The sequence below is a fragment of the Zerene cesonia genome, chromosome 7, assembly GCF_012273895.1.
Source record: "Zerene cesonia ecotype Mississippi chromosome 7, Zerene_cesonia_1.1, whole genome shotgun sequence".
NCBI lineage: Eukaryota > Metazoa > Arthropoda > Insecta > Lepidoptera > Pieridae > Zerene > Zerene cesonia.
This window is the reverse complement of record NC_052108.1, coordinates 2,932,356-2,948,820: the sequence shown is the minus strand read 5'-3', so window position 1 is coordinate 2,948,820 and position 16,465 is coordinate 2,932,356. Positions and strand designations below refer to the sequence as shown.

Below are 16,465 nucleotides of genomic sequence, written 5' to 3'. Positions count from 1 at the left end.
TAAAAATGACAGATTCGAAATTCAAATGTAATATTTTTTTATAATTAACTGTAACAGTATTTATGGCCAGACTAAGTAGACTAACAATCTATGAACTAACAATCAATGAAGGAAATCGCGATGCTGCGACCGTCTGTCAAATTTCCAATAAATCCTTGACCCAAAGATGCAAGAAAAGTTATTTATATTAAAAGACACATACGTATTTTTGTATATAAATAACAAAATGAGCATTTATGAATGTTAAGATTTTTCGACATTATTTGGTTAACATTGTTTAAGAAATTAGGTAATAGCTACAAACTATTTGTCATTGCGTTTCGTACCAAAAGTTTTATTTTATACATTTCGTTCAAAGGGAACGAAAAGTAAAGATATGAGAAGATTAAATTGACCACCATTCATCATTACATTTGAGCATGACGAACATAGGTATACCCTACTAATATTATAACGTATATATAAGTTTGTTAGTATGGATGAATGGATAGTAAATGTATGTTTGTTACTCGTTCACGCGAAAACAGCTTATGGTATGAAATTTGATACAAGGATTCATTATAGTCTGGATCTACTTTTAACCCGGATACCATGCGAGTAACGCCACGGGTAACAGCTAGTAATCACACAAAATGATTAAGTTTTATCATTTTAAATACCAGAGACATTTTAATTAATTAAGAAGATGTATGTCTATTCAGGAATAATTTAAGCTAAGAATTGAATTATTGCTCTGTACCTTGTACTTTATTGCAATTTCATATCCCTATTATTTTACCCAAGTAAGAAAAAAATAAAGCGATAATAAATTTAATTGTAAAAATAAAGACCGCTGATGCATGGTTTGAATGTGTTGAATTCCACTACGCTATATCGTAAGTCTACTATCAGCTTATAGCCTTATATTAGATAGTTAGAAACCTCATAAGCTATCACGGTGAACGTACTGTAATATGTACTAGTATTTACATAGAAATTGTGTTATATATATATATATTTAATTAATTTGTTTAAAAACCATCAGATTATTCCACGGTATAATTCGATTATGATTTTTAAACGAAATATGGTATCTATCTGTGCTGCCTAATGGCGGGAAAAAGGGTTTTTGTAAGACATTAACTTTTTATTATTTATGTAAAAAAAAGAAAAAAATTATGTTTGTTTTTAATTTCGTAACAAGAACAGTATATAGACTTTAAATATAATATAATAATATAAGCTGTTAGAATGATTGGACCTCCAAATAGAAGTATATAAACATATGCAAATATTTTAAGAAATTTAAGTCTGCAAATTTATTATATTGTATATCGCTTATTAAATGCGACTCTTATGAAACCAGTTAAAGCTATAAAGAAACGCTTATAAATTCTTGTTCTGGTTGAAAGTTATAGATTTATAAGTACCTAATAATGATGTGAACGAACGAATCGCAAGATTTAATTTAATTACCAAGTATGTTTTTTGATTTATAGGAAATCAACTAAAATATTTGTTAATTAAATTAATCACAAATCAACTCAGTAAAAAGGAGGGTTGATACATTTTATAAGACTAAGGAATATCCTTTATGCTATAAAATATTTCATGTTATATAGTATGTATTATCCTCATAACCTTATAGACAATCTGCACAAAAGAATGCCTACCATTCTAGCATACCTAGATGATATCTTAGATGTCCATGGTGCATACTATGCGTTCATGCATGGATTGTCATGTGTAAACAGGAATGAGAAGAAAATTTTTGTAATATTTTACACAATACGAACGAGTCGATCCGGATTTCCACGGATGCAATAATCTCTCGAATCATCTATCCATTAAAAAAACCCTTCAAAAATTTTAAACATTTAGCATAAAAACTCAGAGACGGCGGTAAGCAACTTTGAACAAGAATAAGTACCTAAAAACTTAAATACACAACCCCAAAAAACTTTTTTTTTTCTTTCCTTTATAGCAATAAGTTTCAACTATTTGCCCAAAAAACTTAAATCAAAATTTTAACTGTGTTTTTATTTTATGTCAAATTTTGTGAAACTTTGGATTTTCAATTGACTTAACAAATGAGGTACCTGAAGTCTGGGTGAACTATTTTGATTATTCATTTTTTAAAAACGAAAACGAAATACCATTACCATTTGGTCTTATTATGACAATTCACCTTCAAATTGTTTTTGTGCTTAGGTTTTTGTTCAAAATAATTACAATTCCTTATTTTATCTATCTGTATTTCTGATATCAAATCAATGTCAATGTAAATTTTTAAAGTCGGATCAAGCTATAACAATACAAAGACTCAGACTACAACTTTATTTACATGCTCCTTGCAAGACAATAGTAAATTCTTTAAATATTATCAAAGTACTTATATTCCACAGCACATACTATACTTCTTATAATGCAATTAACTGGTTTTATGTCATATTAATTGAGCACGTGCAATAATTGATACATTATTAATGAATTTAATAATCGTCTCTGTGTTATTTCAAAATTATGAATCATGGATGTTATTTACACTACTATTATCATTAGTAATAAGGTGTAACATTAAAGATAATTAATCAATAACATAAATACTGAATCTATGGAAAAATTACAATCTTTAATGCTTTATGGCTATTCTTAATTATCAGTAAGCATGGCTTGCTATAAAAGGGCTAATATTACAGTTTATGGTTTAATATATATATATATATATATATATATATGATATGTCATATGATGAATTCCCAAAGAGTAAGACTATGTTATCATTTTTTTTATTAGAAATTTAAATTGAACAGTACCTTAAAGAAGATGCCCAAATAGTAACGTTTTTCTCCGCTCTTAAGCAGTGGCATAGTCCATCTTGTCACGCCAAGATCATCTTCGTTACAGCTTGAACAATCTGAAACCAATGTATATTATATATTACTATTATACCATACAAAGTTAACTGCCTATAAAATCCAATTAATGTCATATTTATATTTCCCTTTAAACAAGAAGGTAACAACTTCTCTTAGGAGGAAGTACCACTCCAAATTCTAAAATAAGACTAGATGTCATCAATTTCCTACTAAACACAAAAATAATCCCGCCAATCGGTTGAAAACCCACGGGGTTACCAATTAACAAAACTAAAAACAAGTAAATAAATGGTCAACAGTCGAATGAAAAGCTCCTTCGTCTTTAGGAACGTCGGTTAAAAAATATCTCCCAAAGAGCCATAATTGAAACAGACGTTTTTTTTCTCAAATATATGAAACGGTATTCTTGACATTTGAATACTCTTTATTATCAGGAGTTCGCACAATAGCAATTAAATAATATATATTTCAACACCTCGATATAGATAAATACCAAGATAAAATACCTCATTTGATCATGGGAAATTGTGAGAGCGCTAACTTTCATTTGAATTCAATTCTTTTTTCAACTACAGGCAATTGTATACTCTGATGAGAACGTAAATAAAGATTATACTTCCTGTTTATACAGTGAATCCGAAAGTTCATATGGATCCATGGTTGTTTATTATTATTGGTTGACATTCAAAAATTATATAGATAAAATTTTTGGTTTTCTGGGGACATGCGAGCAAATAGATATCAAGTAAGTAAATCAGTCAGTCAGTCTGTTTCAAATCATGTAGAATAATAAGTATCTACCTATATTCGAAACTCTCACCTGGTAATTATTGATTTTAATGCTACTAATATAAGAAATTTAAAAGAAAACTATCTTTGAAATTGTAGTAATAAATCAATCAATCAATTTTATTTCGAGTACGTGTTGCTCTACTAATTGTCAATTTTATGACATTTTAAACGCCCAAACCTACGAGCAATTTCTTAAATTGTACGCACATACGTGTTATTAATTAATTATTCATAGGTACATTGATTTATGTTGGTGGAACAAGTTAATGTAAAATATTATGCATTCCATCAATGTAAATATATTAAGCAAATGTAATTGTATATTGCGATTGTTTGATGACCTTGATTTATGAAAATATCGCCCATGTCACATGTCTACATTTCACAAGTTTGAACTGCGAACTGTGATCTGTGATCTGTGACTGAAATGTCTAATTAGAAACACAATTGCTGAAGAAATATGAGATGTCCTTTACATAAATTTTTTTTTAGCCTTATTCACTTGACTTAAGTAAAATATGTTTATTAATATTAATGTTAGTTTACTATGCGTTGTCTTTATTTTAACAGACTTAAAAAAGAAGGAAGTTCTTGATTCGATTGATGAAATGCTTTTTTGTGTTTGTTACCTCATACTGTTTACTGGGTGAACCGATTTGATGATTCTTCTTTTATTTGAAAGCTGGTGCCTCCCATATGGTCCCATTTAAGTTTGGTCTAGTTTTGACAATTTGAAGGCAGTTAAATTTTTTGTAAAAAATTATTATCAAAATATTATTTATTTGTTTATTTATTATTCAAAAACATAGTAACTTACAATATAGTCAACGCACTTCCATGCCATACAGAAATTAAATTAAAAATTAAGACACAAATTTACACATTAAAATATATAACTCTTATTGTGATAACCAATATCTATATTCCAAAAAATAACCGCAGAATGAATTTAATTTTGTTTTAATCATGAAAAAGGATACATGATATGACATCATCTGATAGTGATTCGATGTATCATACTTATTTTTCTTATGAGAAATTGAACAACATTAGTAGTTTAAATGTCAGACTCTTTATCAGACTCGTGTCGCCATTTGACTATTTTTAATAGATATATAAAAAAGTTTATGTATTTAAGTTCAATAAACTTCTATGCTAATTCACGAAAATATCAAACCACGTTTAGGTAAAAGAATTAAAGATTATTTTAAATTCATACCGAATCAAAAGAAAATTAAACCTCAATAAAAATCATCATACAACAAGTCTAATCTCTTAAGTATGTAAATTGCAATAAACTTATAATCCCAAGTCTCATCTTAATTGGCAGATTTTATAATATAAGACAAACAAGGTCACACAACAATGTGTCGAGCAAGACTTACTGCCCAAAACTATTTTTAAGATTGGTAAGATAGAAGTTGAAGAAACTGAATTCACAAAAAAAAGGTAATACTATATTAGTATTAAAAAAAAGCGATTCATTAGAGGACTGGAAATGCTTAGAAAATGGTTTTATTTATAAATTTCTCGTAAAAATGAGAAGAAAGCAAAAAAAATAGCGTTTATTATTATTGCGTGTCAATGTGTCAAAGTGTAAATTTTGAACGATTACTGTTGTTCTTTTCCGGGCAACACACGTATATTGTGGTTTTTCAATAAAACTAATGTTAAAATGAGGCAAAATATGATGATGTTTAAAATGTGAAGGTTGTTAGAAAGACACGAATAACATTTTTTGATCACGAATTCATTTTTTGGATAATCATTGCATTACCTTCCTTTATGTTGCGAAATTACTTTTAAATGTTGATTTATACGAAATCGATTTTTCACGGATGATATCATGAAGGTTTTGTTATAATCATTTTGTACGTTAGGGGCAAATAATAGAAAAAGTACTTCGTTATCCTGTGGTCAGTTGTCTATGATAGTTAAAAGCCGCCATATTGCCATATTAATTTGGTGAAGCCTTTGATCTCGCCTAGCAACTGCTGTTTAAAATAGGAATCAAGGATTTATACGTACCGAGGTTATAAGCCCAAAATAATAAACAAAACTTTGTATAATACCATCTCACGATACTATTTAAAATTTTACCAACATTAAGGCTATTAGGGTGATTAAAAATATGTTTATTTCAAAAAAGAAAATATTAAGTGATTGCCGAAACAAGTAATGATTCGGATTTATCTAAATATTCGTCTACATTCATGAATCATAAACTACATCCTTCTTGTCATATTGGCTCATAGTAATTTGATCATCACTGATATTTCTGGTAAAAAGGTCACAGTTATGATTTATCGCATTTGTTACAACTTACAAAAGTTCTTCTCATTAATAGTTTCGTAACGGAGTTTATAATCTTTTAATAAGCTCCGTTTAGCGTATTTCAATTGATATACGTCTTAATGTAGTAGTTGGCTAATTAACATGTAGGAATGTAAAGGCGTTTAATTAATACGCTGAAGAAAAAAATTCGTACCTATGTCGTATTATGGTTTCTAAATAATTATGTTATATATTCAATTGTTTGGCTATAATAACGTACTGGAAATTAAGACTGGATTAAAGTATTTACGTTATGATTTTTAATATAATTTAAGAATTGTAACTTGCCGATTTTAATTGCATCGCTTAAATGAGCAAGCTTTCAAAGTCATGAGTGCATGCTGCTCAAGTGCATTGGGGTGACTGCGGAAAGCGATTTAAATTAAAAGCGATTGGTTTGTAGTTGCATAGGTATTGATATTATAAATGCAAAAGTTATACGTTTGTCCGTGTAAACCACTGAACTTATTTGGATGTTGGTACAAGTGATAGTTTGAGACAGAGAGAAAGGATAAAGTCATATCACGGGATCGGAACCTACACGTATGCGAGTAAAGCACCGGCAATGTCTGTTCGACATTATACCTTTGACAGAAAAATGTTTGATGTAAATTTTGATCCTATAAAAAAATTAAATTGGGAAATCCTAGATTTTAACTCCAATATTTATATACAAAATCAACACAGCAAAATCGTACCATATTGAACATTTTATGTTAGACTATATTTTTGGCTACCGCACTACCGAAGTTATATAAGTTATTTATTTAACCTTCATGCGCCTAGCAAACTACCAAATGCTGTAAAGGTCAATGTTGCATGTTATAAAAATTGTACCAAATTATAAATATGTAATGGATATAATAACAAATAAGTTGTAATTGTTGATGTAGTATAATGTACATTGCTACTTGAGAAAAGCACGCGTCACCTTAATCGCGATATCTCAAATGATTCATCCATTTTGTAATGACACTGAATTCAAGATATCCGTTTCATTGTCTTTCACTTATCGAGGTTAAATTTTAATAAACGCCTTCGGAAGTATTTTTTAGTTCTTCTGAATTTTATCTGACTTTATTTTTCTTTGTATCGATGCTTTATTAGCCTGTAGATATGTTTATAGTTTAAAGTATTAGGTTTTAGATGTATTGTATACTCTTTGCCTAAGCTTCAAATTTAGGAGATACGTTATGCTAACTTCGGCTATGTTACGACCGTATCACTGAACTATATAACTATATGCAGCTTTCTATTGGTATTTTTTTATTTCTTCATTACGCATATACAAACAACGAACTTTATAAAATTATCTTATAAATCTGTGTCAAGAATCTTCTGTAAGGTATCTTCTTGGAATCGATTATGACTCAAACATTTCTATTGACGTACTGTTTACAGAATTTACCTGATCGAAGCTACCTAGTCAAAAATTTTTATGTTGATCTACTACTCAACTAACCAAGTTTATAATATTTTAGAGTATTAATTTGCGCAAACAATTTCTATGTCGCACCATAGATCGATGTGACGGATATCCGACATGACACAGGTCTGCGAGGCACGTGGATGTTAGGCCGCATTCAACTTCCTGGCTTCGCATCTCTACTGAGCTTTAATGGTGGAAAAACCGCAATAACATTATTTGAGCTTTGACTAGTATGGGACTTAGTCAGAAGGATGTCTGATCATTTTTCAGTAGTGCTATGGAAATTATGTTTTTGGTATAATAAACGAAATAACAATATAGTGAAAATATGCAATTTTCGTCTCGCATATTCAATTCCCGGGATTCGAGCTTTTGGTTCTTTGTCATGAGGAATTATTTTTATTAAAACAGCGCAGAGTCTAGAATTGATCTGGAATTATGTATTTGTCATTGCAACAAATTTCTGTAGTAGAGGTTAATATAGAAACGAACATAAAAAAGAGTTAATAAAAGTGCAACTGTTTTATCTCCAAGCTACCGACACGGCGCTATCGCGAAAATAGGTGTATAATTTTATATCGCGAAAACTTTTCCAGCGCTCTCCTCATAACTGTATTGGATCGGAAAGATAAAGGAAATTGAGATAAAATTCTTGACCCGCCAAGTTTGCGCTCCGAAGTGCAACAAAAGATTGTTACAAAGACCAGGCCACTCTGCTTTTGTTGTCTGTATATTCTCTTTATTTGACGCCATTCTAAGAATACGCTATTATGTCACATGGGAAGGTAACGTTATATGAAACTTGCGAATGTTTAATTAACAAAATATCTAAAGTAGAGTACAAAAATAGATTTATTATAATAGACTTAGCTTATATTAGAAATGCTGTAGGTATATAACTTTTCAAAACGTTATACGATTTATTACGTCAATAAAGCTTTGTATAAGTTATCTAAATAGTTATAATTCACACCACAAAGGCTATTGGAAATTATTGAACATATTTAAAATATTTAATTCCCATATTTACTTCCCGTTTCGTATCTAAAAAATACAATTCAAGAATGGAATATTTTCTTATAATAATATGCATCTACAATAATATTAATTTAAGTATCAAAATTCCGTATCTCTAATATTTACCTGATTTCCCGCCAAAGTTTCCAAGAGGTGATTGGTAGTTCACCGTCTTCGTATCAGCTATGCAGCTCATAACCAACAGCAAGACAATTAAGTACTGGTGAATCATTTTAATATCGTCTTTACCTTATACCACTTGAAATTACACTGAATCTATTTGACTGCTTCTAAAAAATGTTGAATGTTTAATGAGGTGACTGTGCATTTAATAGTTCCTAGGAAAGTTGCGAAACCTACGCAGTGTCATAACCTTTATATTTTATTTTGTCTAAGAATAGAGATTGCAGATTGTCTAAAAATTTCATTCAATGTTTGTCATACTTGAGAAGTCGCTTTGTGTGAAAAAGTAAAAAAGAGAGCTGCCTTCACATACAATTAAACTGGATATTTTTGTATATTTTCCTTTGAATGCAATGCACGTTAAATATTTGAAAATTCAAGCTAATTGTTAGATAGATATTGTAGACTCTTTTACGGAGAATAACAAACTTCAAATACAGATATTAATGTTAGTATCTAAGACGATAATTTGATAAACGATACACATTACTAAATCGATTTCAATAATCGCAATAATGTCAGTTGGAATTAACAAAATAATTATCGGGTGCAATTGCCATTGCCGTCAAGTATTACAAAAACGACATTTTATTTGCATTGTTATCAAAGGGTATATTATATCGACTAATAATTATGCGTAATAAAATCAGTAATTTATAAGGTCATAAGAAATGTGCTTTACTATCACTACATGCAATTTAAATTTTATTAACTATTGACATATTCTCATACACGTGGTTTATGAGTAACACGCATATAAATGGGAATTTAAGTTCATATATTTTCCGGTCGTTGGTAAGGACGATTAATTAATTAAGAATTTAAAAAACCGGCCGATTAAAATCCATGATTAATGTCTTATCGCTGTAGAATCAATTATTCTTATTTTTATTTAAGGTCAAGTTTCACACCAGTCACATAAGTGTTGGCTTAAATAATTTTTTAATACAATATTTTTAATTTGTGTGTGGGTTTTAATAGTGTCAATTTAATTAATAAGTAAATACGTTAATTTTGTCTCAATGTGAAATGTGCCAGAGATGTAAAGAAGCGCCACGTATAGAAAATTTTAGTTAAAGAATTTGTGGTTTCATAGTATATATTCTCTTACTTATATGTACTTAGTACAGTAGTAAACTATTCTAATATTACATATAGTAAAGGTTTGTTTACTAAAAACCATTTAATTATAAAATCACTAACGTTTTCAAAAAAAATAATAATAATAAAAATAAAAATAACAATCCATCATAAAAATTTCAACACTGACACAAAAAAGAACCGTGGGTCGTTACGAAGACATGTAGGTAATTTACGTTTCAAAAATCTTTGCAACATTGCCGTATAATGTTATAATAATAAGTGTTATTTGGGCGCTCTTGCACGCATTGTTAAGTAATGTTTTCCTGCATATCATTTATTTATATGGTTAACGAGTGCTGATTTACATCTTACTCGTAAATTTGTAAATGGGACAATTTATAAGAGAATCATTTTCAAATAATGTGATGGGGATAATTTAGGCTTTAATTTAAATTGAAACAAATTTAACAAAACGATATAATAAACTATATATATAAAATTCTCGTGTCACAGTTTTCGTTGCCATACTCCTCCGAAACGGCTTGACCGATTATTATGAAATTTTGTGTGCATATTGAGTATGTCTGAGAATCGGCCAACATCTATTTTTTATACCTCTAAATGATAAGAGTAAGGCAAAACGGCGTTTGCCGGGTCAGCTAGTAAACTATATATGACGATTCCTTTACAGGTGGAGTATAAAAATTGGAGCGCATATGAAGCAGTGTTTTAAATTAATTAAATTCGAATGAAGACATAATTTACCTTAATGTTAAATAATGGAATAATAAACTGTTTTAATTTACAATAATCTTGTTCTTTATGACGCATAATATGTATTATTAACGGAGTCTTTAAAAAATTTCCTTATTAAACTGACCAGATATATTTATCATGTTCTGACTAATGAAATGGATATGAACTTATGAAGCTACTAGTTGATGTCTGCAATTTGCTGATTTGCTTATATGTAATGTGGCCAAAGCAGATTTTTCCAAAGTTCTCAGCTAGTCCGTATAAACGACTATATTACAGTGAAAAATACCGCCAAAACAAACCCAATCATTTCAGCGTAAGATTAACTTACAAAACGACAGGCAAGTATAATTGTAGTACGTGTTGTCTGCTCTAATTTTCAAAAATACATTTATATTTATATGACATAGATATTTTACTAAAAATTATTAGGAAAGAGCTTTAACAGAAAGCTTAGCGTAAATATAAATCGACTACTGATTTATTATACTAAAACAATGGACTCTATTCGCGGAAGTTTAATATTGTATTGTTAACTCGAAATAGTTCAGAAACCTCGCGAATTACCGGTTCTACGTATTTCAAGTATTGCATACAACGGACAAGGGCAAAGCGCATAGCGAATATTTACACCAACTATATTGTTTCCGGCTGGAATACTTTTAATTAGTGATATCAACTCTCCTTGGAAGTGCACAAAGGATTTACGGGTTATTTAATCTGCTTTACATGGATAGGAGTAAATAGAACATTAAAAATATTAACATTATATCGTACTGCAATCGTGTCTTAACATACTTAATATAACTATAAATACAAAAGCATGTTTAGTATGCGAATTTGTTTCGAACTGTTTCACACAAAAAGTATTTTTTTGACCAATATTAGCTAGGTTGGTATAGGTTTTGCATAAGAATGACATATAGGTAGGTAGGTTCCATGTAAGGGCAGGCGCGAATTGAGACTTATTTCTCTAGACTAGAGTCAAAGCAGCTATTTATTGATTTAATTATATTGTTATGATTCCGATTAATTCAAAAGTTTTCTGTTATTTTTGGTTAATCATAAAATCGCTGTTTATTACAACTTTTTAGTCGTCGTTCGCCATCCGGTAGAACATGTTATTAAAATAGATAATGTGATGCACTGATACCTGCGTCATAGTTACAACAAAGTTACTGTATAAGTGAAGGATATATACACTATAATAGTGACGGAGCTTATAAATGCATATTGGATTTTCCAAACCGTTAAATATTATTATCAACTATATTTACGCAAACTTGGTATCTTCATGTCTTATTTTGGACAAAATGTTATAATAAAATGGTTTTTAAACGTTATTCACTATAACATATTTTATGTTGAAGCTTATTTGTATTAATTCAGCAAGGATCTGTATATCTTAATATTTTGCCTGGTATAGCAGATAATTTGAACGGAAAAATATTTTCCATTGCGAAATTTGAAAACGCCACAGTCGCAACCTGTTTGTTTATAAAATTATGTAACGTTTTGCGCTTACATAAAGATTAACTGCATTTAAGTACGTAACTCACTAACATACATTTAGTCATAGGTATCAATTAAATACAAATTGTAGAAAATTGTAGGATTATTACATAGATTATGTTCAGAAAAAAAATACTGTAATCTGTGAACTGTAATCAATATTTAAATGTATAAGGAAGAATTAAAAAAGTGAAATTGCAATTTTTTTAAACCGACTTCAAAAAAACGGAGCAGTTTTTCAATTTGACTGTATTTTTTTGTGTTTGTTACCTTTTAACTTTATAATGTGAGAACCGATTTTTATGATAATTTTTTATCTGAAAGTTAATTTAAATAAGACCACATATTATAAGGCTGGTTATTTTTCATTAAAAGTAATAAATATCAATTCGTATTTAAGTAGTAGAAGCATTTAGAGCCAAGGGGTTTTTTTAATGTTCTTTCATGAAAAGGTAAAGGTGCAATTTCATGCGAATGTTTTACAAAAAATAAAAAGGTGATTTTGATTAATATAACAATCATGTTTCTTTGTATATTTTTTACTACAATTAACATTAAAAAATGTTTAGAAGATTTTAAATCAATTTGACCTTATCACTTCGTTATATTAGGATGTATCGAACTTTTTGTAACTATTTTTTGTTGTTTTTTGGTAATATAAAATTCGGAATACATTATGCTCTTAAGGTTACATATTTTCATGAGTTTTATTTATAGCATGAAGACTATCAGGTACCTAGTTAGTTTTTTAATGTATTTTATGTGTTTGGAATAAAAAAAGAAACTTTACTTCGAAAGGAATTGTAGTCATTCGTTTAAGTAAGTAGTTATCAATTATATAAATATGGATTACCCACATAATATGCCTAATACTTTCTTTATTATTTACCTGAAAAGTTACACTTTGAAATATATTAATCAAGAGGATATTTTATATTAATGTTATATTTTATATTAATTCGTTTAATATAAAATAAAAAAGATATGAATTGAAACAATTACTATTCACATCAAATGATTTAAAAAGGATAAATTGAACGTACAGGCAATATAATTTGAATTTATAAAGTATAGATAATGAGAGTGATTTTAAAGTTAAAATCCTCTACCTACTCTATCATTAGATGAAATATTGCGTTACATTGTTATTAACTTGTTGATGCAAGCAAAGAATGATGAAAATGTACATGGATGTTACTAGTTAGCTAATTCGTTCATTAAAAAATATAAATGCTTTTATTATACATTTTTTAACCTTTTTGTGCCAGTGTCATACATAAGCGGTGGAAACGTTACTCAGATAAATATTTGAAAAGATATAGTTCCAAAAGGAATTAGGTCGGTCAGAAAGGTGAGGTTTAATATATGAAATTTTAATAAAATTAAATGCGAAGGAATAAATCATATCATTAAAAGTACTTTTTTAAATTGTAATATTTATTGGGATATATAATTTAATAAGATAATTGAGTAGGAAGACGACGATTACTTTGCATAGGATGGTAGGAATTATAAAAAAAATGATTTGAAAATGTATTATTCCTTTTGTGTATAATATTATATCACAATTTTAAGATATAACATCCAGTTAACAAACTAAGCGAACGTTATAAAACACGTAGTAAAGATAGTAAAAGTGAATAGAAATTGTGGAGGTTTCACTTATGTATGAAACCTGTTTTAACCGCGGGTTGCTGTTATGTCAAGAAATATTTGATCGCTTGAGTCCTGTCACTTTTATGTCAAGGTCACTCCTTGGCGGGAAGAAACGTCAAACTTTTTGAAATAAGAAAAATTATGGTATTCTTAATCAATGATGGCGATATATAAGACACTTACAGATAAAAAATATAATAAAAATGAAACAGAGTAATATAAATGCACAGTCAACCTCATGAGTCACCCAAAAACTTGCCAGCACTAAAAATGTTTTAGATGTCGCGCGCGCGCATTCGAAACACGCGTTCGTCTCGAGCGTTTTACTTCTACTAAGCACCTCCTATGATAAAATAAGCAAGCTTTATGTAACCTTCAGATTGAAAGCCGCATTCTTTGCGGTCAAGCGTGTTGTTACCACTGAAGATGTCGCAAACCAGGCTTACCAAATGTCCATTGCTGACCTTTACAAGGTTTGACTCAGTATATTTACCTATTCGTTTGATTTGATTTGAGGGGGCGTGACCGTGAAAATGCAATTTAAACTTTTATCCTAACGTGGGATTAGTTTGGCGTTTGGCAACAATTATGAATTTATGACTATGTTCTTTGTTCTTAGTTCAGTTTGTTTAAAGAGATGTTTCTCGTATAGAACTTTCTGATAGACACTTGTATCAAGACGAGTTTTCAGAGAGCCTCTAGTGTATGTTTTCTTATTATAGTTCCTATTTACCTTAATTCAATAAGTTGATAAGTTCAAAGTTTAAAGTTTAAAATTATATTTATATTCACACATATGATAGAAAATATTTCCTACATTTATTCTATTTTTACTTAGAATCAAAACGTAAGTTTTTAGAGGGGTTGTCAATTAGAACATGAATAAAATATTATTCTATTACGATCCAAAATTCAACCTCGAACGCAAGTAAAGTAGCCATTTATATCATGTACAAGCACTTTACAATCAAGGAAGTAAGACTTCGCTCCCAATAAAAATGTACTTATATCGTAAGTCCATAAAATATTTCATTTCTGGGCATTTACATAAAAGAAATGCTTCTTAATGTTGCAGGTGAATTTATTAGGTTTTGGTTTCCTTAAACCTTCCAGCATTTTCAATACACTTACGCATGCCTACATGAAACGCGAGACGTAACAATTAATTTTATCTTAAGGTGAATTTATCGATACAAGACAAAGAATCCAAGTTATTGACTGAAATATTCGTCCTGAACTTAACCTCTTACCTATCAAATATCAGATTGAACATTTACACGACCATTTATGGTCTTTGTCGGAACAGAAGAGAGATAAATAAAACGAATTCCATTAAGTTTTGAAAGGATCGTTCCAATAAAATCCTTTAAATTATTATAGATCATACGACGTGGGATAGATGATTACGAGGGCACATTAAATTACATCAATAACGAATAATAATACACTGATTTACCTTCTTACACTGTGCTTGTGGTTTTACGAGTGTGGTAAGTGAATTATTGCTCAATAACATTCCTAGTACCTATTGATAGATGCTTATTATGAGTTCCTTAGCAATAAGATGAGCTGATTTGTTTTCTTCATACTAAATTATAGCACACATTTTTAATATCATATAATAATAGTAACTAGTATGAATCTGTTTTGGCGTTTGAGTGTTAATCTACCGAGGAAGATACTTCTAAAGCTCTTTGAACTCATATTATATTGTTTCACATCGTTTATATAGCGTATGTTGAATTCAATTGCAAAATATTTCTGTTCCAGTTAGCCGATACAATTATGATTGTATATTTTATTTAATACTAGCGGCTCGCCCCAGCTTCGCCCGTGGTACAGCCCATAAATGGGCTATCTAACACTGAGTGAATTTTTCAAATCGGACCAGTTGCTGGTGATTAGCGAATATATAAGAAAACATATTATTTCGATTTTAAACATAACCAGTAATTATAATCTTTATCAAATTGGTGTTATCCAACAATAGTAGTAAAACATGTCTGCATTACAATGGGAAAGTAATAGAAAGTGGATCAAGCGGGAAATACCTATGTACCTAGATACAGCGCAATATAGCAAAATCTAGATTTAGCACACTAACCACCTACAACTATTCCAATTTAATTTTATTGGCACAATTATTGGGTACACAGCAAGGGAAATGGTTAGCAATTTGATTGTTGTTACAAAATGTATAAAATAATTGAAACTTCGATTAATAATGGCGATTAGGAGGTTTTTAATATAAAGTTTTTCATAAGCATGCGCTTATTACAATTGACATTTCAACATTTGAAGCTACCCTATTTATTTTTATAAACATTATAATTAGTATGATTAAATGAGAAAAATAGGGGAATTAAGTGCACGCATTATGTTTTTCATCTTGATGATGATGATGGGAATTTATAGTAAAACCAAAACATATAATGTCATTTTTATAAAAACTTTTTTTTTTAAACTATAAGTAAGTAGCATATGATAGTTATATTATTAGGTGATTATAATATAGTTATATTATTAGGTGGTTATTAGCTGATTATAACTTACAGGTAATTATAACTTTCTAATAACAAACATTCTTAAAATATTTTTCATCACAAAAATTATAACAGTACGGGAACCTTTCCGCAACTCGGCGTCAAACCATAAACCTTAGCATGGGTTATATTTAATTTCGTTAAGATTTCCTTCCCAATTTGGTTTTCATCATCATCACCATCAGCCCATATATGTTACCACTACCTCCTCCTATGAGAGTTCAGGCCATAATCCACCACGCTGGCCAAGTGCGTGTTGGATGTCACATATCGTCGAACTTTTGATTCTTGGACATGAGGGT

The 16,465-nt window shown here is 29.5% G+C and overlaps 1 protein-coding gene across 2 annotated transcripts in view; it reads right to left on the bottom strand.

The window, feature by feature from the left end:
- The window catches only part of LOC119840723 (C-type lectin domain family 4 member F-like), a 63,343-nt gene that overhangs the window by 5,871 nt on the left and 41,007 nt on the right, over positions 1-16,465 (bottom strand). For both annotated transcript variants that reach the window (XM_038367441.1, XM_038367442.1), the window contains one exon: positions 2,796-2,896. In XM_038367441.1, coding sequence (XP_038223369.1) covers positions 2,796-2,896 — 101 coding nt within the window. The remainder of the gene's footprint in view (positions 1-2,795; positions 2,897-16,465) is intronic.